General features: G+C 34.5%; 1 protein-coding gene across 6 annotated transcripts in view; it reads left to right on the top strand.

Moving 5' to 3' along the window:
* MYO6 (myosin VI) overlaps nt 1–24825 on the top strand; it is a 97912-nt gene extending 73087 nt beyond the window's left edge. For 3 of the 6 annotated variants that reach the window (XM_085217772.1, XM_085217771.1, XM_085217773.1), the window contains exons 24-35: nt 304–394; nt 2014–2164; nt 2914–3122; nt 3508–3586; nt 7082–7242; nt 10033–10062; nt 10497–10535; nt 13802–13905; nt 15366–15497; nt 17520–17546; nt 19537–19755; nt 21430–24825. In XM_085217772.1, the coding sequence (XP_085073898.1) occupies nt 304–394; nt 2014–2164; nt 2914–3122; nt 3508–3586; nt 7082–7242; nt 10033–10062; nt 10497–10535; nt 13802–13905; nt 15366–15497; nt 17520–17546; nt 19537–19755; nt 21430–21629 (1442 nt within the window). In that variant the 3' untranslated portion in view covers nt 21630–24825. The remainder of the gene's footprint in view (nt 1–303; nt 395–2013; nt 2165–2913; nt 3123–3507; nt 3587–7081; nt 7243–10032; nt 10063–10496; nt 10536–13801; nt 13906–15365; nt 15498–17519; nt 17547–19536; nt 19756–21429) is intronic. The other 3 variants (XM_085217769.1, XM_085217768.1, XM_085217770.1) reach the window with 3 other exon arrangements.
* The last annotated feature ends 453 nt before the right edge of the window (nt 24826–25278 follow it).

Genomic DNA, 25278 nt, shown 5'->3' with positions numbered 1-25278 from the left:
GCTTGGCCTGCTCAGCTTCTGGTGAGGAGTAGAAATAAAGCAATGAGAAACAAAGATTTGTGGTGGTAGTGATTTTATTTGGAGATTTTTTTTTCTTTTTATGCTGAATTATTACTGGGGGAGCCTTTATGAGGCTCCTCACTCAGGGTTGTGAATTGTGTTGTCTGCTGTGTTTTATGTATTTGACCTGGCTCTCAAAATGCACGTAGTATACATACTGTAGCCTACAAGTATATGAGGAATATAGAAGTTGTGTTAAATTGTTTAAACCGTTGAGACTCAGTATCTCTTGTGTGTTTACAGTGAAAAATAAGATAAAATACCGAGCTAGTGCCTGCATCAAAATACAAAAGACTATTCGTATGTGGCTTTGCAAGAGAAAACACAAACCACGGTAAGAGGATATTCCTGGGTTGAAGAAAATGGATGCTTTAATACTTTTTTATGAATGTAAAGAAGAGATTGTTGTGGTTTTACCCAGCAAGTAGCTAAGCACTGCACATTCATTTGCTCACTCCACAATCCCAGTGGAATGGAGGAGAGAACTGGAAAAACAACAAAGAGGGATTCGTGAGTTGAGATAAAAACTATTTACAGAGACAGAAAATGAAGAAAGGAAAAATAACAGTAATGATTTATATATATATATATGTAAGTGTGTGTGTGTGTATATATATAAAATATGTATGTATTCACATACACGCATTTTTTTTAAGAAGTAGTAATGCACAATGCAATTGCTCACCGTCTGCTGACTAATGTCCAGCCAGCTCTTGAGCAGCAGCTGTCCTCCAGGCCAATTCCCCTCAATTTTTAAACATTTATTTTACATGATCTTATATGATATAGAATATCCTTTTGGCCGGATTAGATCAACTGTCCTGTTTCTGTCCCCTCTCAGTTCTTTATGCTTCCAAGTTCCCTCCACTAGCAGGACATTACTAAAAGCTGAAAAACTAAAGTGTCCTTGGCTTTGTCTGTTCAGCACTGCTCAGCAACAATTAACACACTGGTGTATTACTGACATTGCTTTTTTTCCTATACCAAAACACAGCATCAGTGTATACACAGTGTAATTATTGGGGGTACTTAGTTAGAGAGACTTAACTGCAATTTAAGCTCATGAATTTTTGTCCTTTACTCATTCATACCTTCCATTATAGGCCTTCTTTCTTGTTTATCATAATAATTGTGTTCTATTTTGCCTCTTCTTTAAATCAAATAATTTCATTAGCTTTAATCTGATTTCATGAAGTATTGATGGGAAAAAACAAAAAAGCGGTCATTAAGTATTGCTGACACCTTTTTCTCTTTGATAGAGATTGGGTTCTCTGTTCTTTATTAGTGGATTTCCTATAAAATATTTTTTCTGCATCCTTTGAAAATTATGTTTCATTTTGGTCCTTGGCATTTCTGATTTCAGTGACTTCTAAGAAGACTGTGTTTGCAGAGTTGTAACTTGTATCTAGTGTCTTCAGTATTGCTTCTTTAGGAAGCTGCAAAGTATATTGGATTCCCTGACCAGATTTGGTTCTGTTTTTATCTTGATTAAGCCCTATAGCTCTGTAAATGGCACAACTCACGTTTTTCAACTCCACTGAAAATTTTCAAGTGGTGATGATTCTAATGGGTTTATTATTGGAGGGGTGGGGGGGAAAAAGGAAAAAAGTAAGAAGAAGAACAACAACAACAACAAAACAACAGGAATGAAACAAAGAAACAACAACAAAAAAACAACAAAAACAACCCAACCACTGATTCTTGTAATAAAAATCAATTTTCCCATATGTTTAAAGACCTGGTCACTGATAATTGGTATTAATGATGATTGTTAGTAAAAGGCTCCTTTGCTGTTCAGTTAGTTCATGCTGATGTTTGCATTTCAAGGTGGTGGACTCTATCTGAAAGCATAACTTGTCTCCCTGTTTACTTCTTTCATGTTGAATGGTAGTGGTAGTTTTAGAAATACAGACTTGTGAAAACATCTCAAATAAAACTGCCTTACATTTACAGCATTGATGGTCTGATAAAGGTCCGTACGCTGAAAAAGAGACTTGATAAGTTTAATGAAGTAGTAAGTGCTCTGAAAGAGGGGAAGGCAGAGACAAGCAAGCAAATCAAGGAGCTGGAGTATTCAATTGATGCTTCAATGACCAAAATTAAGGTATGATATTAATCAGGAAAATAGGAATCTTCTGAGAACTTAATTTAAAAGGTCAAAGTATTCAATTTTTTATAGGAAAGACATTTAAATGAAAAAATGGTATTTCTATAGAGACGGTGAAAACAACTAAATCCTGTTTAAATTGTTTGTTAATGTTACTGAAGTAATTGTGGATTTTATCACTGTTATCTGTGTTTCAGAATCACCAATGGAAAATTTAAAGTATGAGCGTATGTTGATCTTGTGAGATGGGTGTTGTTAGTAATTCACTTACTGCTTTTATTATTAATCAGGAGGGAAACCTAAAAACATCACAGAATGAGGAGGTTTATATTTCAATTATGAGTTTTTTCAGACCTGGTTGTAAATGGAATTTAGTTTGTTGAATTTGCTTCCGTGGTTTCTTATCAGCAAAACTCAGACAAAATGATCAGAGGGCTGGAGTACCTCTCCTATGGAGAAAGGTTGAGGGAACTGGGCTTGTTTAGCTCAGAGAAGGGAAGGCTCTGGGGAGACCTCATTGTGGCCTTCCAGTACTTGAAGGGAGCGTATAAACAGGAGGGGGACTGGCTGTTTACGAGGATGGATAGTGATAGGACAAGGGAGAATGGTTGTATGGTATATGCGTAACTTAATTGCAAGACTCAAAACTTCTCATTTCTCAAATTTAATATTTAAATACACTTTTTTTTAAAGTGAATTACAAATGCAAAGGAATATGATCCCCTCTTGTTATTATCATTTTGCAGACCACAATGATGACTAGAGAACAAATAATGAAAGAATATGATGCTTTAGTTAGAAGCTCAGAGCAGCTTCTGAGTGCGCTGCAAAAGAAAAAACAGCAAGAGGAAGAAGCAGAGAGGTTACGACGCATCCAGGAGGAAATGGAAAAAGAAAGAAAGAGGCGTGAAGAGGAAGAGCGACGGAGAAGGAAGGAAGAAGAAGAAAGGCGTCTGTGAGTACTGAATAAGTTGCTGGCTTTAGAATAAGAAGAAAATAGGAAAAGCACTCAGGTTATTTTTATTATTACTGTGCTTAAAGAGAGCTGCTTGAATTATGCGTGTAGCGTGTTATTCATTGTTAAAGTATTTCCTCTCCTTTCCCAGCAATTTTTTAAGTTAAGTGTAGTCAGAATAAAGTATTTAAAAGATTTTATGATGCAGCAGTAAAACAGATGGACTTGCAAAAGTCCTTGACTTAAATACAGGTCTTGTCATAACTGTACGGTCTCTTGGATTGTCATTGAAATTTATGGAGGATGCTTTGATATTAATTGTTTGCTTGCGTTTTTTTTAGTAACTTACTAAAAGTTTTTATTTCCTCTTCCTCTTTTCTAATAGGAAATCTGAGATTGAGGCAAAGAGAAAACAGGAAGAAGAAGAAAGGAAAAAGAGGGAAGAGGAAGAAAAGCGTATTCAGGTAGTGTTTTAGCTGTGGTTTTGTTGATTTGTTTTTGTTTCTTTTTGTTTTTAAATCTTTTTCATGGCTTACAATTTCCACTGAGTCTAATGGCAATATTTTATAAATAGGTCTCAAAATTATACAGCCGTGTTGCATTTGGTACACCTAATATAATCTGTCTAGAAGTAGTGTTATAACTGAATTATAACTACAAGCAGAAAAATGCATAATCTAAATTCAGTTTTCAGATAAGAAAGAATGTGTATATGAATGAGACCCATAAAGAAGCTTCTGCTTGGGAAATGTTTGTATTAAGCACGTATATTTTCTCTGAGACATAAGAGAGGGTCAAAAGGATAATATTTAAAAGTTTACTATTACTAAAATTCTTTCGATAGTGTGTGCTGACATGGTTGAATGGGAGTAGAGAGCAGAATGAGAGGTGAGAAAAATTTATTCAGCATATTACAATTGTAATAATGAGGAGAAGAAAACAAAAACTTAAAAAAAAAAAAAAAAAAAAAAAAAAAAGCAGAATGATCTTTGCTTTTACTTATAAGACTAGCCTTCAGGAGTTACAGGTCCCTGAATCTTCTTCAAAAATCTGCAGCAAGTAAATAAAGTTCAGATTAGGGAACATTTAAGGTGGACCCTTGTATGTCCAAAAGACCTGATAGGATGTGCCTGTGAGTGCTGAAGGAGCAGATCATTGTCACTTCAAAACTACTTTTGATTATCTTTGAAAGGCATGGCAGTCAGGGGAGGATGTTGAGTTCAGGAAGAAGAGGTGTTAGCAATGTTCTTTAACCTAACCATTTAGGTCACTCTTTGGCCTCTTGTTTGGGTAGTTATTGCTAAAACTGAATTTATTTTGTTTGCCACTTGTTACTCATTTGTTTTCTGTTTACAGTAGTATTGTGCAGTGATGTGCATTAAGCTGTTGATTGTGGCACATCGTATGCTACATTCTTGTGACTTGGGATATGAGTAATCATCATAATTCCTTACAGAATGTGGATTTTTTTTTTTTTTAAATTGAAAGCCTTCAAGCAGCTTAATACTGCTCAGTTTCTAGTGCAAACATTTCAAGAGAGGAAGCATGTGCTTATTGTAGAGAAAATAACCTTTTAACTAGGCCTTAGCTGCAGTGTGCTTGTGGTAGAAGAAAAGAGAAGAAAGGTGAACATTTATCATGAATGTTAGGTCAGCTCTAAGCATTCTAGAGCTGAAACTAGTAACATATTCTGGTTGCTGTTCTGGAGTAAGACAAGATGTCTGCCCAAATCAGTGAAAACTGCTAAGAAAATGAAAATCAAAGAAAATGTTATGCATAGAAATGACTGGGGTTATTTATTTTATGGTACTCAAAGGCACTGCCCAAAACTGCTCAGAATTCTTGCGTGATAATATAACAGCAAAGTCCAGGAATTTGGACTTACTAGCATGTTACAAAACTTGTCCTAGTGGTTCTTGTCGTTTTATCTTTATGAGGGAAATTCTGTAAGCAGTTAAAGCTTTCAATATGTAGTCATTTGCTTTGGTAATAAACATAAGAGAAAATCATGATTAGAACATCCTGAGAAAAAACACCTGTTTCTAGTCCACATGCAAGTTCAGGTATACTGGACTGGAGGTGTACTTGTTTTTAAATGTCTTTAAAAATCATTTTACTTTTAAGTTAAAAATACGTAACACTACAGAATTGTAGTTTAGAGTTATGAATTTTTGCAGGTGTTGCATGCCAAGTAACTTTGCTCTTTTTTTTTTTTCTTTTTTTTAATCTCGAGATTACTTATGGACTGAGGCTGTGTTCAGTGTCAGCTTACCTGTAAACATTTTCGTAATACTGGTAGTACTGAGAGGCCATTACTATTTTTGTGTAAGATATGCGCAGTTCAAATCCTCCTCCTTCTCCATCTGCCTTGATTCCTGACTCTTCTGACTTATCCTGGATATCGTGAACTCTCATTCCGAGTTGTGTCAGGACACTGATCTCCTTGTTTTCCTTAAAGATTCCACTGGCAATCTGAGCAGAGGGGAGTTTCAGGAAGAAAATGATTTCCTTTTGTGGCTACTGCAGCAAGCAAAGGGCAGTGGTTGCTGATGAATACAGCCACGTTTATGTCCTATCTGTGATGAATCAGAAACAGAATTTTTCTCCTTTGCTGTATTTTGTTACACTTGGAGTTAGCAAAGTGCTGCTTATCCTACTGGTTTCTGCATACTCTTGCCAGATATGTGTCCTCACCATCATTCCTGATGAGCATGTTTCTGGAACTACCACCAGCACTACAGCCTAACTGATGAAAAATGGATCTTTGCTGTGTGGCTGTCTGTCACCAGTATTGGAATAGTAGGCAAGCAAATCTGGCTTCTAGAAGTTAAATGTAAAAAGGGAGTAAGCTGCTATTTAGCTACTCTTGAAACATAAAGGGTGTGTCCACTCAGAAAGCAAACAGGACTCCTGGCAGAAAGTTTAGAAGTCTGGTCTGCCAGCACTTTGATCATCTCTAGGCATAGTCTTTATTTGTGCTTCTGTTTCTGAGATGTGGATATTTACAGAATGTAATTTACACTTAAAAATGTTGCATTTGGATATTAGATAGACATACTATCCAGTAGGGCATTTCTTTCTTCTACATAGTTAATTATTCATTATCTTTCCTTCTTCTGGTAGTTACTATTTGATAATGTAAAATGGGATTCATAGTGAAAAGTTACTGGTGTTGCTGTACTCCTTTTCTGGTGCAAATTTGTGATGCTGAGGGGGAAGTGACTTTGTCTCCTGTGTTGACTTGTGCGCCAAGGAAGGCACAACTAACAGTTGGCATATGTGACTTTTAGAACTTGGAATTGAATGGTCACATTTTCTTGTTATGTGTGCAAGACCCTTTGTTAAATATAGATGGTAAGCTGGAATTACAGCTTTGTTCTGCAGAGGCATTATATTTGAATTATTTTTCCACTGCAGGAAGTTGAAGTTTGGCAGTTCATTTAAATTCAAACCCAGACCGAGTCCACAGAGGATTCCAGTGTTCATCTCTTTTCAGAATGAACTCCCAGACCTGTGTGCAAATCAGTTCCTGTTGCAGTGTCTTACAATGTTAAGTGCAGGATATCAAGGGATTATGGTGTTAGTGATGTGGAGAATAAACATAAGGCTCTATATCATAAGTTTTCATGTTTGTAGGCAAATTTTAAGTATATTTTGTAATGAAATGTATTTTTTAAAGGCTGTAATGTTTTTCTAAATAATGTTTTGTGGCACTTCAATCTGAATAGATAATACATTAATGATTTGATAAATTTTATGAGAATCTGGATAGCAGTTTGTAGCTGTTGTTTTTCTTGAATCAAGCAAAAATACTAATACTGTTAATACCATTAATTCACTAAATTTAGTATCTTTTAAAGCTGCGAATATACTAGGTGTATTTTTGCTATTCATTTGCTTATGCAGTGTTTTGATTAGATAAGATTCAATGTGTTTTTTTATATGTTTTCATAATACAGGCTGAAATTGAGGCTCAGCTAGCTAGAGAACGAGAAGAGGAAACCCAGCACCAGGCAATTCTTGAACAGGAACGTCGTGATCGTGAGCTTGCAATGAGAATTGCCCAAACTGGGGCAGAACTCAGCACTGAAGAGACAAAACTTGATGTAGGATTGTGCAGGTATGGAGTTCAGTTCTTAAATTTCTTTTCTTCTCATTGGCCTCATCCTTTGGAGAATACTAAGCTCTTGCTTATTTTATGTATTTTTGTATTATTTAAAGAGTTTCTCTGTTTTGCTTACTGCTATATCATAATTTAGTAGGTGTTTCTGAATATAAATGCAGTTTTCTCTTATTTCTTGACTTTTGGCAAGAATGGCAACCATTTTAAGTTATGATTTTTATGATTAAAGAAGGGAATGGAATTTCTTCAGTGGTAAGTAGTAATAATGTACTCTTTTTAGGACATGTAGTTCCAATAGTATATTATGAATCTGTGTGTTTTATTTTGCTTCATTTTCTTTTTTTTATTTATTTTAACAAGAATCCCTCTTTGAGGGCAGAAATAATAGTTATTTCTGTGTCTTGTCTGGTAAGTTTTTTTTGTTGTTGTTTGGTTGCTTTTTTAAAGCAGATTGAATATACGCAATTTGGGTTTTGAAAATTAAATGTCTTCTGTTTGAATTTTTGGGTGCGTCATAGGAATTGCTTGTTTTTGTTGTACAAATCCACACTGCCTGCAAAGCAAGATATCTCTTGTCTTCTGAAGAAGCTTTGTAGCCAGCAAATGTATGTGAGAATTTGGCGTAAAGATTCAATAAAAATGATTTGACTGATTGGTCAAATTGTATGTAGAACCTACCAACATGATCGTGTCACTCGCTTAGTGATGTGACCACCTTTACTGCTTTGTTGTAGTTGAAAGAAAGTTGTGTAAGAAATGTTAGGCTCCCAGATTTGTTCTCTTTGCTAATCAAATTTCATTTAGATGTATACTTTTCATAATTGTATGCCTATGTGTCATTCCTAGGTAGGATTTTTTATCATGTACGATGTTAATTTGTAGGCATCTTGGCTCAAATTATTGTGGTTTTGTCCTCAGATTTTTTACAGCTGCTATCTTATTGTCTCAGGCATGACTTTAATAAGCTCAATTGAATATCCAAATTGAGTGCTTCACATATAGCATTCTGGATATTTTCATGCTTTGCCCGTGAAAGTAAACCTGAAATCATATAGTGTTACAACTTGGCAAATTTCTCTCAAAGTGGAAGAAGGGAGGGATTGGTAAAGAAGGGCTCAGAGAATTCAGTAATTTTTTGAGGTCAGCGAAGCCTTATCTGCCACAGTATTTCCTACTGCTCACAGGTGGTGCTAGCATTTGTCTTGTGAAGCCCAGGAATGGCCAGTAGACTGATCATATCGATAGCTGAAACTGCTGCTTTCTCCTTACTGTGTAGTGGTCTGAGACTCTTTGAAATGATGAGAAAGTACAGAATGGTCTGAGCAAATTAACTTAGCAGTGTAAATCCTTTCTTGAACAGGATTAGGTATAAATCTTAAAAAAAAAAAAAAAAAAAAAAAAAAAAAAAAAAAAAAAGTAGTAGACACTTTTCTACCCATGTGAATTTTTTTTTTATCTGTAGGGGCATGCCTTTCTGAAATCAGATGTCTTCATTGGTTTGAGCCAAATGAACAATTCAATTATTTAAACTTAAATCCTCAGGAATTATTTTAACTGATATCACTTAACATTTTACTGGTGTCTAAGAGACTTGTGTTCAGGCATCTTCTGGATTAGAGACCTACATACTACTGCAGGATACATTGAAGTCACCGTGACTTCTATGCATGTGTATTTCCTTTTCCTTTTAAATCTCAGGAAAATAGGGTGCAGAGTATATTACTGCATACTGAACTCATGCAGTGTACAGGCTCTGCAGTGGCTTCGCACTGTTTTTTAAGTAAAAAATAAAATAGTCATTCCAGCTTCACACATTAGCATGAGGAAAGGATTATTTCCTTCAGTGTTGTGCTACTGATAGTGCAAAATTAATAAGAGCAAGGTGACGTCTGTGTACAAGTTGGAAGGTACATCTGTGCTTTCCTCAATTTTAAAGCACCTGTGACACTCATGTGTTGGCATGGTTGAAAACGGGTAAGGCCTTACTTCTTTTTTTCTCCTCTATACTTTTTTTTTCATAGATATCTACAAGTTCAAAAGTATTAGTAGTTTCTTTCAGAAATATACTGATTGATTCCTCTCAAACAATTGCTGTTTGTTAGGACACCAGACTCAGCTTTTTATTCTGTACTGAGTGTGGACTGGACTCCTCCCAGCTTCACCCATTTTTATTATTCATCCACAGTTTGCAAATATGTCTACAAGGAGTTTACTGCACTGTAAATAGAGCTTACGTTAAGTGTTTGGCATTTGGATAAAAATCAATTAGGGACCCGATTTCATCTGTGCAATACATTTTAATTTATGTCACTTAGTAAAACACGTATAATGCAAAGCACCAAAAAAAGTTTGCTTCACTGAAGATCATATGAATGTATTCTTTGTGGATTGTCCCAGTAATTCAAATAATTGTTGATTTGTAGCATATCTAATGCTATCACTTTTCTGTAAGTGTGGGGAGGGCATCTTCACCATGGCAGTTAGGTGCAGTGCTTTTCACAGCTTGCATGAAGAAACTGTCTGTCTTCTTTCCAGCTAAATAAGGATTGTTGGTATTTCTTGTGATGTGTTTATCCAGACATAAAATGTATGAGTAGTATGTCTCATATATATATATATATATATATATATTTTAATAAAACAATAAAACATAAAACAATGCTAAAGAAAAAAAGAAGAAAAGATGATAAATTATGGGAGTGACTACCCTGGCCCACCTTTTTCTGCTTCAGATTCTTAGAAAGATAACTAAGAAAATAGGCTAACAAAAGTATCTTCTGTTTGCAGAGCCAATGGAACAAAGCTGCAAATGACTGCGTATGGCACTTTTTCTCCATTTGAATACTTTAATAAAAAAAAAGTAACAATAATTAATTCAAAGGAAATTGATCTAGTCTTCCTATTTACTAATACCTTGTAATAATCTTCATTAGAATGCATCTGTAAACTTTAAATCAACATATTCCCTAATTGTCTAATAAACACGTTAATAACCTAACATCTATTTGAAGATCATAATTACTGTAATTTTTTTTCACATACAGCCATTTTTTCACAGCCTTATATGATTAATTTGCTCTTAACAAGGAATCGTGTGTATTATGCATTAGAATGGATGTTATAAAATAAATTCCTGTTTATTTTCTGTGTTTGAATCAGCTTTGGCTTGGTTGGCAAGAGACTATCACAGTTAATAAGGCTTTTTTATTTTAATATATTTGGTTTATGCTTATATGTCAATTTTTTTATAGGGAACAAATGGCCAAAGAAATGTCAGAAATGTTGTCTAGGTAGGTGAGAAGAAACTATTGAATGAATAAATCATTTAATGAAAAGAAATCATATGTGAAATGTGTTTAAAAAATAATGAATATGTTTTTTCTAAGTGTTAAGCAGATAAGTAAACAAGTTTTTTCAGATAAGTTTCCTTTATCAACACCTTTTTTATTAACAATCATTACCTGATTTTTCAGTAATTTTTAGATGCTAATTTACTTGATTATATAAATAACAAAAAAAAGTTTCAGTAGCCTTGTATTTTGTTTAATTTTGATAAGGTTCATTCAGATTTCTTCTCTTATCACTGCTCTTACGATAATAATAAAATACTAGGCTCTGCATCTTCAAAAGAAGAATTTCTACAAATTGTTAAATTACTTAAAGTTAATATAACTCAATTTAATTGAAAATATTCTACCTATATTTTAATTCAAATAAAGCCAGATGAGAAAATTGTGTAGTTAAAAGTATATTAAAACTGTCCTAAGACATATAAACAAAATCTTATCCTGAGATTTCTTGGATGATAATAGAAGGGTTTATGTACAATGCAGGAGTAAGGGAGGATATAGGTTTAGGTCTAAATACAGTTGTACTGCAACAGTCTCATAGTTGCAAGTGTTAGAATGGTTTTAATGACCTCTATATTAGAGGGCAATTAAGTGTTTGATGGACTGTGGGAATAAAAACAATATCTTCTGACACTTCTTTCCTGATGTCTTACATCAGAAGTAAAAATATTTGGAGTTGTAAAACAAAGCAGAATGCTGTGTATACATAGTCTGAAGATAAGATTAACTAGGCATAGAATCATAGAATTGCCTGGGTTGAAAAGGACCATAATGATCATCTAGTTTTGACCCTCCTGCTATGTGCAAGGTAACCAACCACCTATGATTAATGTGTAGCCATAATGTTGATAACTGTGAAAGCAGCTGTCATCTAAATTCATTTCTTGTGGTGTTCTTTTATGAATGGGTGTAAACAGTGCTGCATTTAATTGTTAGCCTGCAAATTTAGAGGTAGAGAGTCTATTGCATATATGGACGCGGTTCCAGTGATGATGTCCAAACCTTAATATGCAAAGCAATCACAAAACTTTGACCAAATCAGAGGCATTGTGTTATGATTGAATTAAAATTGCAATGTCAGATTGAGTGGTGAAGAGTGACTGTCAAGCATGATTCTCCTCTTACTGACAGACTGCTACACATAAAGTCATGCAGAAAACCACATTGATCTGCAGAGTGCAGAGTAGTACTGTAATGGGGAAGTTAAGCCATTCAATTGGATTAACATTCTTAAAGATTGCTGCTTTAACCAGAGATCTTACGGCCTACTTCTGCTGCTCTAAATTATGTTGCAAATACTTAGAGTGCTGGGTAGTGTTGCTAAATAAGGAAAATCCTCAGGATTTGTCAAATCCTTTGTTCATCAAGGTTAGACGCCAGGTAGCGGAAATGGCACTTTGTAGCAGTCCTTTCATGTTTTGGCATACTGGTGATAACAAAATATTAATATTTTGAAAGAAATTGTCTGCTTAATGATTGCTTTTACGTTAATCATTAATGGTGCTAAGAATGAGGAAGTGTTATTACCCCTTAGTTCTGTACTGATAAAAAGACGAGGTAGGTTTTCAGTCAAACTTCTTGTGTAAACTGGGAGCTGCGTGTTAGCTCAGACTAATAGTGTGAGCAGGCATAATTAAACTGATGCTGCAATGAACACGAAGATTCTGTAGTTTTAATTACATTTCAAGAGATGGTTCTGTTGCTATTATGAAGAGCATTTGGCTAAACAGATGTTTTATGCTATAAAACTTAAATGCAATTTATTTTTCAGAACGGCTGTATCTATACAGAGAAAACTTTCATAGAAAATATATTTATATCCTCTTCACTAAAAAGGAAAAATACGGCATAAATATCTAGCACGTGAGCAGTGTGGTTTCTCATGGGAGACCTTTAGATTTTACAGAGAAATAAACTTCAAATAATATTCCTTGGTTCGTAAATGCTATAATAATAAAATAGCCCCACAAAGATACTGTGTCACAAACAGAATTTTACTAGAGATGTGGCTTGCACTGTTTCTTGTAAATTTGTAACTTAAAATGTTGCATCGGGGGTTTTGCTGCGCCATTAAAGATTTAATAATGTCTTCTGAATGAGTTTTCTCAGAGCCTGAAAGAAAATTGCCTAATATTATTATTCATGGGCATTAGTAGAGGTTGGTAGAATCACGTTAAACACCAAGGAGTTCAACAGCAGACACAAGTGTTCTTCATTGAGTGTTGTAGTGTTTCCATCTTGGTTTGTATTATTACAGTCCATGGGCTGTTCCTACAGGAACGTCCTTCTGCTCCTTATCTATCTCATTTTTAAGATAAAACGGAATGGGTTATTTTATTTCAGGTTTATTTTTGTATGCATGTAACATTTGTTTGTTACATGGACGACTTATTCATACTGCTAAGAAGTTGGAAATTTTAGTAATGGTTTCTCACATGCTGTTAACTTCCTTGTGCAGTACTTACATGACGGATACCGTTTGCCTTTGAAACACACTGTTTCTGGTTGGGCCTTTTAATACTGGTCAGCATTTTCTTCAAAGAGGGGTTTTTATTCTTCAGTATTTCCGCAAATAATGATGTTTTTTTTCCCTCTGCAGCCTAGCTATTGCTGTTCTTGGATAGCTGCAACAAAATAAGTATAGAATGAAATTGATTTCTCAAATTAAACTTCTGTCAGAAGCATGGAAGGTTTTTCTGGTTTTTGACAGCAGCACAAATGCCTTTTATGCCTTCTTGTCTACTTCAGAAACATTTTTCCTTCCTTGTCTGTTTTTATAATGGAACTGAAAATGCAAATGGCTAATGTGTGTGTGTGTGTTCTGCATCTTGACCTAGTACCAAGGAAAATGAGGGGGGATGTACATACATACAGATGCATAGAATGTGTCTTCTTACACGTAAACACTAGATATTTATGGCAATTTCTCTTGATGTCTGGGCAGCTGACAGGATTATTCTTACAGAAAGATTTTGTACATAAAAAATGCTTCCTTTTTTTCTTAATACTTGGAGCATCATGGAAGTAATTTCTTAATTTCCTTCTAAATCAGTCCTGCTACTACAAGGATGCAGCAGTGTTGCTCATAGGATCTGTTCCCATTGTTGTAGCAATTCCCATTCTATACTTACCTGTCCCTTAAAAAATGCATTTATATTTATACATGCTTACTTGTTTTTTTATTTATTTATTTTTCATAATTGTAGAGGTCCTGCAGTTCAGGCTACAAAAGCTGCTGCTGGTGCTAAGAAGCATGATCTGAGTAAATGGAAATATGCAGAGCTTCGTGATACCATCAACACATCTTGTGGTAGGTTTTTTCATTTGAGAGAAAAAGAAGTCAGATTGTAGTTGTATGAAAGGTGTTACATCATATAATAAAGATAAAAACTTGGTCATGAAGTTACGTAGGTTTGAATTAATGTCAAGTTAATTTCAAAATATTTTGTTTCTCTAAAGTAATTTGGCTTACTGCTCTCTATACTGTGGAAACAGAAATTGCTTTGTTACCTTTTTTTACTGATTTTACTGTTTAGTATATTAAGCTGTTTGGACCATAAAATATGTCATAATTTCGTATAATTTCTCTTTTATGTAATTCAAAAAAGGGAATATTTACTAGGCTTTATCTAGAATGTATGGGTTCTAACAACTCTTTTTTATATTTTCTTGCTGTTAGCAAAAAGAATGTATAAAGCACAGTTTAAAATACTTTTTGTCTTGAATGTTTAAATTATTCTTTGTTTTTGAAAAGGTGCAACAATTTGTGAATGTAACTGTAATTGTAACATTAATTACCATTTCTCTGATTTTATGAAGATAGAAACAGATATGAGCTATTTCTTTATTAAATTGTAAAGTTTTTCTTACTTCTGATAGGAAGTGTTGGTTAATTTCTGACATTTAAGATAACTGAGAATTAATCCCTGGATGTAGAAAGAAATCCATCCTCTATATTTGTATTTGAACTTGCAAAGTTAGCTCCAAATTTTGTGTCTCTGTATTTACATATGCAGAACTGCAATAATGTGTTTCAACTGAATAGCAGGTTCAGTAATTTAACATGTAAAGTAATGTGGTGTTAATGTATATTTATCTTTAATGAATGCAGTCCAGATCCTCTTAGATGACTAATGAAGAACTCTTGTGATCATTCGGTCTTTAGTATCAGGAAATTCAATAAAATTAAAATATCATTAATAAAGTAGACAAAGAATTCAGGTGTCAAAGCAGAAGAGACATCTACATCTAATCTAAAAAGATCTTTTTTCAATTTCAGAGATGAAGTTCAGGGGTGAATTTTTTTTTTTGCCTCTCTACTGCTTTTTTGCAATCAACAGGCAAATTCAGTAAATGGAAAATTACAACAGTAGCATTTCACTGCTACAAATCTCACAGTAAAACAGCTACTTTGAGCACTGCCATATCTCCAAAGACAAAAGGATATGTAGCACTGCAAAGGATTTTCTAGACCATCAGATTAGGTCCCTGTTTCTGTAAAGAACAAGGTATATATGTTTAATACCACATCATTAATTAAAAGCTGTCCTAGAAAATATTTTAAGAAATTATCCTTAGTTGTGGAAATACTGTGCTTTTAGCTACGTTTATAGTTAGAGCTCACAAAATGTCAGTTTCTTGCTATTATAACACAGTACTGCTATATCTGGATCTAAAATTTTATGTACCAATCAATACAGAAAAGCATTTCATGAATCATTCCTCTAATTTTTTTCTTACTCCTGTCTTCCTTTCTTGCTTCTGAGACAGATATTGAACTATTGGCGGCTTGCAGAGAAGAGTTTCACAGAAGGCTAAAGGTCTATCATGCTTGGAAATCCAAGAACAAGAAACGCAATGCAGAAGCAGAACAGCGTGCTCCCAAATCAGTCACAGACTATGGTGAGAAGAGATAATTTTGTGTTTATAATAATTTTTGAGAAAGTATTCCAAAGAAAATGTTTCTAGGGTAATTTTCTTTTGTTATGTTGAAGGAGATGTTTTCCAAGAGTATTTTCATATTGAATTAGGGTGAATATTTTTAAAAGTTTGGAACTGGCAAACACTTTGCAGAAGATCAGATACTTTCTGAAGATGAAAATACATATGTACTCAATAACAACTCTCATTTGTTAAAAATCAAAAACAATTCTTGATTTGGTAGTGCATTTACTGGCATTTTTATGAAACATTCATTGCTATGCTGTGCAAGACTAAGGCAGATTTTTCATTTATTCCAGTTTGCATTTTGAGACTTTTGAGACTTTGTTTTGAAGATTGTTCATACTAATTCTGACCTTTGTAGATAAAATACTGCTTTCAATGACAGTACTGTTAGGTATAATTCTGAACTCTCACTAAGGGTAGATTAGAGATTCTGAACACAATAGTCCTGTGTGTCACAAATAGTCCAGTAGTCTGAGTGGCTTACTGGGGCTAGAAAAAAAAAACAAGATAGGAAGGAATCCTGTTCTACGTAATTGTACTATTATACTTAGGATCTAGACAAAACAAAACTCCTTGGTGGTTTCTCATGCTTTTATAATTTCTTAAGATATGGATAAGAACTTAGGGAAGTTTTTAAAAGAAGCAAATTATTTCCTCATCTAAGTTGTTCTAAACCTTACATATTTAAAATTACATTTTCCTTTCATGAATTCTACAAATACTGTATTTTTTGATGATAGGATGACAAATATCGCATGGTTTCTGCTTTTATATTGCACTGTCATTCTGCTTTTTTCATAGATAGGTGCTTATTTGCCAAAGCAAAGTGCTAATGAAAGTCAGTGACTGGCTTTTAAATTCAGTGAGAATGTGTAGGAGTTACCATGTGTGAAACTGCCAAACCTGAAAATTAGGTATCCAGTTTCTGGAGTGATTTAAATTTGGTAGTGGTGATTCGGTTTTATTTTTCCAATAATCATCTGTTATAATAGGAACCTAAGAAATGAACAGAAATACAACAAACTGATAGGATAATTCAGCCAGGTCTTTCTTTGGTCTCGGCTGCAGTGGGAGTAGAAGAGGAAAGAGCAGATGAGGAGATGATGTTTTTTGAGTCCCATTAGCCCTAGCACAGAGCTTGGTCTAGGAACATGGGAAGTGTAGATCCCAGGTACACTCTTTATTTCCAGTGTCAGTCATTATACAATAATATTTCCTTTCTTTTGATTCATTTTGTGAGTTGGCCATTACTTGAGCATTTTCTGAGAGTCTGCGCTTTTCAGAGAACTTCGGTTCCCTGAAGAGAGAGGAGGGGAGACCTGGACTTCTGGAAAAGACCATATTAAAGACTGGGTTCTTGTAGTAATATTGCTTTAAGTGCTTATGAAAGCTAATGAATAAAACATTATGAAAAGGCATTCCAAGTACTTCTGCGAGATAGCAAGTTGCTTTGAATTTCAGCTCGGGAAATTTGTTTGGAACTGAATGGGTAGTAAGTATTCTTCTGTTATGTTGTTAATGGGAAATTTTAAAGAGCAGAAAATCTTTGGACTTCCACAAATAAAGTTTGGGATATTTATATTCTTATCACATCTCATCCCAGAGGTCTGGGAATTAATTTTTTTTATTATTATTATTTTTTTTAACAGAAATACGAAAAATTAGAAGTACTGTGTTAATTCTGAGGGCATTTGTTGCAGTTTGTACTGATGTATTCATACAGTATGGCAAAGTAATAAATTTCTAAATTAAATCCTGATGAAACTAGAAGCAATTAGGTATCTATGAAACTTGAACAAAGGAGACATTGTTTATGTCAGTGGGCAGAAAATAAATAGAAATAGCTCAACGTGTACTTTTTTAATTAGAATTTCTCTTTGTCTGATATCATCATTGGTGAAAAATAAGGTAACGAAACTGTAACTTAAAAAGGTCAACGCTACTGCATTTTGTTCAACATGTAATATTTGTTTACAGATTTTGCACCATTTTTGAACAACTCAAGTAAGTGGGGAGATGGTTACTTAAGCTAACTTTGAAGATTAGGAACACTTGAGAGCTCTGTACTAACATTATTTAATCCAGTGTTTTGCTACACATCTACGTGGAATTTAATTTTTCAAGTAAAATGCTATTCTACTATTTTGCAATTTTATTCAACTGTTGGTTATTATGTAGTATTGTAATAACTTACTAATGTACTTCACTGTTTATTTCATGAGATCCTTTCCCGTTTCAACTGTCATAAGAAAGGAGAGTGATGTACATTACTTGAGGAGATAACAATTTTCTTTCCAAAATAAGTAATTTTTTTTTTTTTTTAATAGCATTTTTTTACTGTCTGCACTTTTTTTTGGTAGCAAAACTCTGGAATCAAATTAATTATAACAGCTGTTTTCCTAGCACACTAACTGTCAGGTGGTGGTTTTGTTTGAGTAAAGAACTTCTTTCCATAGTGCTGAAAGTTAGTCTTTACTGGCTGCTTAGCATTTCCAGCCTCTAGATTTCCTCTTGAATTTAAGTATGCAAAGGGTTACTTAGCAACTACTGTTACATTACAAAAAGTGTTTGACAATACTAAAGCACTGATCTTTAGTATGATGTTCAAATGATATTGTTAGATGTTCAGACAATTTGCTGTGTACTATAGCATCTATCCCCATATAAAACATGTGCTTTTTCAGATTTAATGTATAAATCAGCATTATTCTACTAAATATATTTTTGTTTTCTTGTTTATGTAGGCATGGGCAAAAAAATTGGAGGCATAATTTGTATAATACAATTCTGTTCAAAATTCCACTCTTCGCATTTAGAAATACTCAGATTCAAGCAAAAGTAATATAACTAATTTTGAGGTACACTTGTAGTCTGTCAGTCCTGTTCATAAATATAAAAGTGCATTATTAGAAGTGATCGTCAATTTCATGTATTAAATTCTAACTCAAAAATCAGTTTTGCTTCTTCATAAACAGTGGACAAAAAAAGGAATTCACTTTTAATTATTCTGTTTATGCTAAAACGCTAAGCTGTTAGCTGTCTTTTTCTATAGGTGACATAGATTCATATTCAGAACTTCTTAAACAGAGTACTTATTGTAAGCCATTAGAACCAAATGAATAAAATTTTGCAGGAGCAGATATTAAAGGAAATGATCTTATTTATAAGAGCATCTCCTATTTAAACCCAATTTATATTGTATACATAAAATTAAGAAGGTTGATCCATTGATGTGTTAATGCAGAGTATTTGCTTTTGTTCAAAAGAAAGTTTTTCTCCTGAGTCTGAAATATAAGTGTGTGTGACTCCAAAAACACACATGACAAATGTTTATCAAGAACCTATTCCCTGGAGAAGTTCAGTCAGACAACTTTAATGAACAGATATAACCAGTTCCTTTGAAAAAGAAAGCAGCTGGAGTTCAGTATGCAGCAGTCTAGGCATTTGTTTTTGAGGACTATTTAGCGTAGTAAATGGTTATTTATCAAATTCTGTTAACAAATTAGTGATTTCTAACAGTGTTACACACCCAAAAGAAAAGTCTTTGAGTGGTGCTTTCTATTCTTGTACTGAAAATACTGTTTCGCACAGTGACCTTATTTTACAAAGAAATAGACTGATCTGGAACAGCTACTGATTTATATTTCTGGTTGGTAAGATATTTTACATAGAAATTTATACTTTAAATACTAATTTAAAGCAGAATGTGGTATTTTATTTGCTTTTGTCTAAACTTACCTGAGGCCACTGACCAATTGTTTTACATGTAGGTATAATAGTTAAAATGAACCTTTCTTCACTAGTGCTGTAGTCAGAGTAGTTGGAAGAACGCACGTTATATGATGATGGCAAGGCTTTAGGTTTGATGAGACTTGTATTCAGAGAGACTTTCCCATTTTTGTTTTGTTTTGTTGTTTTTGCTAACTAATTTAGCAAGTCAATAATGTTTGTTTGATTATTCTTGCTTATTTTTGGCTTTTGTTTTGTGTAATAGCTCAACAGAACCCAACAGCTCAGCTACCAATGAGGCAGCAGGAGATTGAAATAAATAGACAACAGCGTTACTTCCGCATTCCCTTCATCCGTCCCATGGACCAATATAAAGATCCCCAAAACAAAAAGAAGGGTTGGTGGTATGCACATTTTGATGGGCCGTGGATTGCTCGACAGATGGAACTTCATCCTGACAAGGCACCCATTCTCCTTGTAGCTGGTTGGTATCAAAAGCAGAGTTCAGTTGTAAAGGTTCAGTGTTGACAACTTATTTTAGAAAAAAAGTCAGATGATGAAAGTTTTCCTAGTTGCAGCCTCATCAGCAGTTCATGTCTGGGCAGAATTTGAAGATCTGTGACTTCCGTTGATGGTGGCCAAATGTCATGGAGTATTATTTGGGTGGTGCTGGTAGCAAACTAGTGCTTTTACAATGTTTTGTTGCCTGCTATGAAAGATTGGGATTTTAATCTTAAATATTTGAAATAAAAATTAGATGTGGCAATGGATGGTTAATTGTAGAATTGTTGGAAGGGATCTTAAAGACCATCCAGTTCTCAGGGCTGCATCCAACCTGGCCTTCAACTCCTCGAGAGATGGGGCATCCATGGCTTCTCTTAAGCAACCTGTTCCAGTGCCCTCATAGTGAAGATTTTTTTCCTTATATCTAATCTAAATCTACTCTCTTCTGGTCTAAACCATTAACCCTTGTCCTGTCGCTATACTCCCTGACAAAGAGTCCCTCTCCACCTTTCCTGTAGGTCCCTTTAGGTACTGGAAGGCTGCTATAAGGTCTCCCCCATGGCCTTCTCCTGGCTGAACCAACCCAAAGTACCATCCTGTCTTCATAAGAGAAGTGCTTCAGCCCTCTGGTCATCCTCACAGCCTTCCTCTGGACCTGCTCTAGAAGGTCCATGTCTTTCTTGTACTGGGGCTCCAGTGCTGGATGCAGTACTCAGGGTGGAGTCTTATAAGAGCATAGAAGCAAGGGAGAACCACATCCTTGAAGCTTCCAGTTACGCTTTTTTTAATGCAGCCTGTGATACTCTTGGCTTTCTTGTATCTTTTTTTTCTGGTGGATAATGCAAAGAGCAAAAAAACACTGTTTTACAGTTCAGTCTTTTGAGTTCTTGTCTTTGACTTTAGAACTGATGAGAAGGCCATTATCCATTTGTTTAGTTTTACAAAGTGATGCTTTAGTAGCAACCAAACTTCCTTATTTTCTACTAATTATTTTTAATATAATTATACCAGCTTTTGTCTGTTCAGTTTCAAAGCCCTTATCTAAAAGTAGCAGTGCTGTCATGAATACCACATTCAATGGATCACCTATGAAAAGTAAGATCAAAATACAGCTGGTGAACTGCACTCATTGCTTCATTGGATTCCATGTGGGCAGTACCATCAGTACTTCCACTTTGTTTAGCATGGGAGGCTGACAGATTAAGGGTATAGGGAATTTGCTCAAGTGTTAAGTTCCAAGTCACTTTGCTTTGTTTAAAAAACAGAACAAAACTATAACAACAGTTGACTGCAAAACTGTATATATGTGCAAAACAAATTTATCCTGTAGTGGACTTCAGGATAGTATATTGAGATGCTGATCTTTCTTGGTTTCTTGCTTTTGTTCCTCTTTGCTTGATTTTTGCTTGATTTTTTTTTTAACCACAATTTTGTCAGTTTCAGCATCTGAAAGTAGTTTATTCTGATACTGCTTTTCTGTCCTGTGAGTAGAAATCTGTCTGAAGACTGGTTCCCTTATAAGCTATGAAGTCAATTAACAAACCAGAGCTTGACAGAGGGAATCTAATTAACGAAGATATGAATTTTGCTTATGCGACCTTTGAACGATGTAAAAATATTATAAAGATTTTTCTTTTTTCCTCTACGTTTTCAGGTAAAGATGATATGGATATGTGTGAGCTTAACCTTGAAGAGACTGGCTTAACTCGAAAGCGAGGTGCTGAAATTTTGCCGAGACAGTTTGAAGAAATCTGGGAGCGCTGTGGAGGTATCCAGTACCTGCAAAATGCAATTGAAAGCAGACAAGCTCGTCCTACGTATGCTACAGCTATGCTGCAGAACCTGTTGAAATAAATGGTCATTTTGCACCGCGGCATTCATGATGAGAACCCTTGCCCGTGATACAAAGGGAAGAGCTCCTCTGTGCAACAGAGGACATAATGTTCTTTAATCATATTAGAGATGTTTAATATAAAGTGAACAGATTTTATTAATCATGTGGTTTGTTAATTTGTACTCTATTATGTTTAATTTGTGTAGTCAGCTTCACTAGGTATGAGGACCCTGAAGAATTTTCAGTCAGTGTAGGTTGTAGCATTATGTTTATACACTGCATTTTTCTTAGCAGTTTCTGTTACAACACTTAACACCTTTAAATGATCTATCAATAGTTGGGTACAAAGAACGGCATCGCAACCATCGTTTTATAAAATTCCCTCTTCAAAATACTAAATAGCGGGCTTTAAGTGGTGGACTAGTAAAGAGTATATGCTGTATCTCATAACTGGAATTGTGGGGCCTTAGCTTTGACTTCTGTTCTGGAGAAGTTGGAGTGTACTTTTATATAATCTGAGATATTTTATGTCCTGATTTGAAAAGAGGTTAGTGTCTGTTTTTACTAACTTTTTCTGAAAGTGATGGGAAATCCTTCTATACTTGAGACTCATAACTTCCTACTGTTTCTGTTACTGTTCTGTTACTGTTCCTACTGTACTCTGTTTTGGTTTAAGAGAAACATTTTTTTTCTGTGCATTCTGAGAAGAGAATTCATGTATGTCAATATTGAGTAATACTGTACACAAAGAATGTACTGCTCATTACACCTTATACCACATATTTTTGTTTCTTTTTTTTTTTCCTTTTGAATACAAATATCATTTTTTGACCAAATTTCTGTTAAGAAAATATGTCCATTCTTGGACAACTCACTTATCCATGTAGTATAATTTAAATATACATGCAAAATTGTCCAAGACTTGTATCTGGAGGCAGATAAGGATAGCATAAGGGAAATCTGGTCAGCTTCTGGATGGTAATGTAACTTAACTGAACACTGAGACATGTTTATTTTAATTGCAATGAGATGCACAAAGTCTGTACCTTTGGTTAGATACTGTAAAAATTTGGCCAGTAACATAATGCATCATCTACGTGCTGATGAATTAGCTACAATTTTTAATATATTAGGCTGTTGCAGTCATTCAGACACTGATCTTTATCTTGATCTCCTTTGTCAGTGTCCTAGCTTGTTACAGTTCCTTAATTAAGCAGTGAGAGATTTTATGGATAGGAATTACTAATTTCATTCAGTTTCAAGATGGATCCCATCTACTGATGTGATTATTTCATCATGCTGGCCATTATTTGAACAAAGGCTTAATTATATATTATTTCTCTGTTAAGAACTGGAAATATAAGGAACCTGATGTCCCATTACTTATCCAACCTGACACAAAAATGAAACCTTGCTTTACAAATTGACAGCTTGCTCACAGTACAAAATAATTTCCTTTCAGTTGATTGTGTTTGAAACCTTTTGAAAAATGTTTATAAACTTTAGTTTATAATCACATAAATACATAAAAGTCATTAATGACTTCCAAGAGGTACAGTTTTGTAGCACAGTCAGAGGAAGCTCATGATGCGTGTCCTCGTTGACTGTAAATTATGCTTGCATGCCTGTGTCTAATTATTATTACAAATGCACTCCTTACTGTAATACATGCAAAGGTATTTGAGTAACACATTAACTCTGTATGAATTGGCCACATCAGGGAACTTCAACTTCCATACCCATTCTGCTTTTTGATCATGTGATTGCAAACTGACAAATGTGTTTTCTTTTTACTGAAAACGCCCTCTAAGCTGAAGCAGTAATTTTCGGCTGGAAGATGAAAGGAGAATTGACTAGCAAGTTGTGTGCAGATCTGTACAATGTTACATGACTTTCAAGGTACTTCTTTTGAAGCATTATTGAATTGGAATGAAGGTTTCGGAACTTCCAGTCTCCAAAAACTTAAAACTGCAAAAGCTTTGACCTTATATTTGACACAAGGAAAAGAAAATCACTGAATTGATAGGGCTGAGAAGCCCTGTCTTACATTTATTTCTATCTGGATTTAAATTCCCATTCAGGCTCAGATTATATATATAAGGTAGATCTTAACGAGACTGAACACTAAGCAAAGAACCTCAGTACTTAAGTGTGTGTGTGTGTGTGTATGTATATACACATATATATACTTAAATGCCTAAGTATGTATGTGTGTATGTATATATATGTATCTGTATATATATAAACGTAACCGTGGGGAACTCTAAATAAAATCATTAACTTAATTGTTCCAATCTGTTCCTTTCATTATGCCAGTATTTCCTTGACTGAGGCTGTTTCTTGACAGTAAGTTGCTTACAGACTGGTACTGGAAGGAAACTTTATTTTCCTGATTTGAGCGTATGGGAATTTGTGTTAGTTATATGATAAACGAATATTAGGTATTGGACTATAAAGTAGTGGAAGAGGAACTGGTGGCTGGATGTTTTCAGTTTACATGTTCCCCATCTCTGCATTGGTTGAGCAGTGTGCTCGAGAAGATACATTCCATAAATCAGGGTATTCTAGTTTGCACAGCAGCATGCCTCTGTTCATTCTGTATCAAAACAACGCAATTTTAGTTTTTGTCAATCTTTTTGTGCAGCAATTTTTTTGTTGTTGTTCTAATTTTTTTTTTCTCAAATGAGAAATATTCATCTACTTGTCCAGCTTTTCTCTGTTGTCTCATCTACTGTGTCAGATTGTGATACTGTTGGATGGTTTGGAACCAGTCTCTGGTCTTAGGGATTGTGCTGTTATCTAATGCCCTTCTGATCTGCAGCTGTAGGGAATAGAAAAAAAAAAAGTTGTTTTTGAAGGAAAATGAGGTTCTGTGTGTCTCATTTATATAAACATTTCCTCCTCCCTGTAAGTGCAGCTGCTCATTATAGTTGAGAACTTCATGAAACAGTCCAGAAAATAAGGAGAGGAACATTCCTGACTAAGTACCAGTCTAGAGGGTGCTACTCAAGGATCATAAGGTCATTACATACTTGCCTATTACCCACTGTTGAGATTGGTTTTCTTTTTTCACTGAAGCCCTTGTTTGGTTGTTTTTGTTTTTTTGTTTTTGTTGTTTTTTTTCCCCAAATATTTTGAAAGTATTTAAATGATCTCCTAATACTGTACTGAAAATCTAAAAAATAAAAATAAAATACATTCCATGTTGAAACCTCACTTGCATCTCTCTTGTTTTAAAAAATTTAAGTGGAGTAAGTAAGGGTAAATTAAGGTATGAGAAAGATGGAAAGACTTCTAAATCCTTTATCCTTGTATTGCAGTTTTTCAAACCTTTGCTGCTTTACCACAAGAACTTTATTGTAATCAGTGCAAATATTGTTTTCTATGCTATTTACCATTTGCATCTGCTTCATTTTCTCAACAGTGACTAGTGAAACTATTTAGGATGTGCTGAGTTTATATGCTGCAAGAGTTTTGGAGCTGCAGAAAAAAGAAGCAAAGGCTATCAAACTTGCCTCTTTCAAGGGCCAAATCAGAGTATTATTTTTCAGTTCAGTACAGTTGAAGTAATTCAGGCTTTGATTGTTTTTAGGCATAACTTTGTGTCAGTATCTTTATGCTACAGTTGGAACTACAGTTCAAGTACAGTTTAACATCACATTTAAAAGA

The sequence above is a fragment of the Meleagris gallopavo genome, chromosome 2 (genome assembly GCF_905368555.1).
Source record: "Meleagris gallopavo chromosome 2, MGAL_WU_HG_1.1, whole genome shotgun sequence".
NCBI lineage: Eukaryota > Metazoa > Chordata > Aves > Galliformes > Phasianidae > Meleagris > Meleagris gallopavo.
The sequence above is the reverse complement of the archived record's forward strand: the minus strand, read 5'-3'. Positions and strand labels throughout refer to the sequence as shown.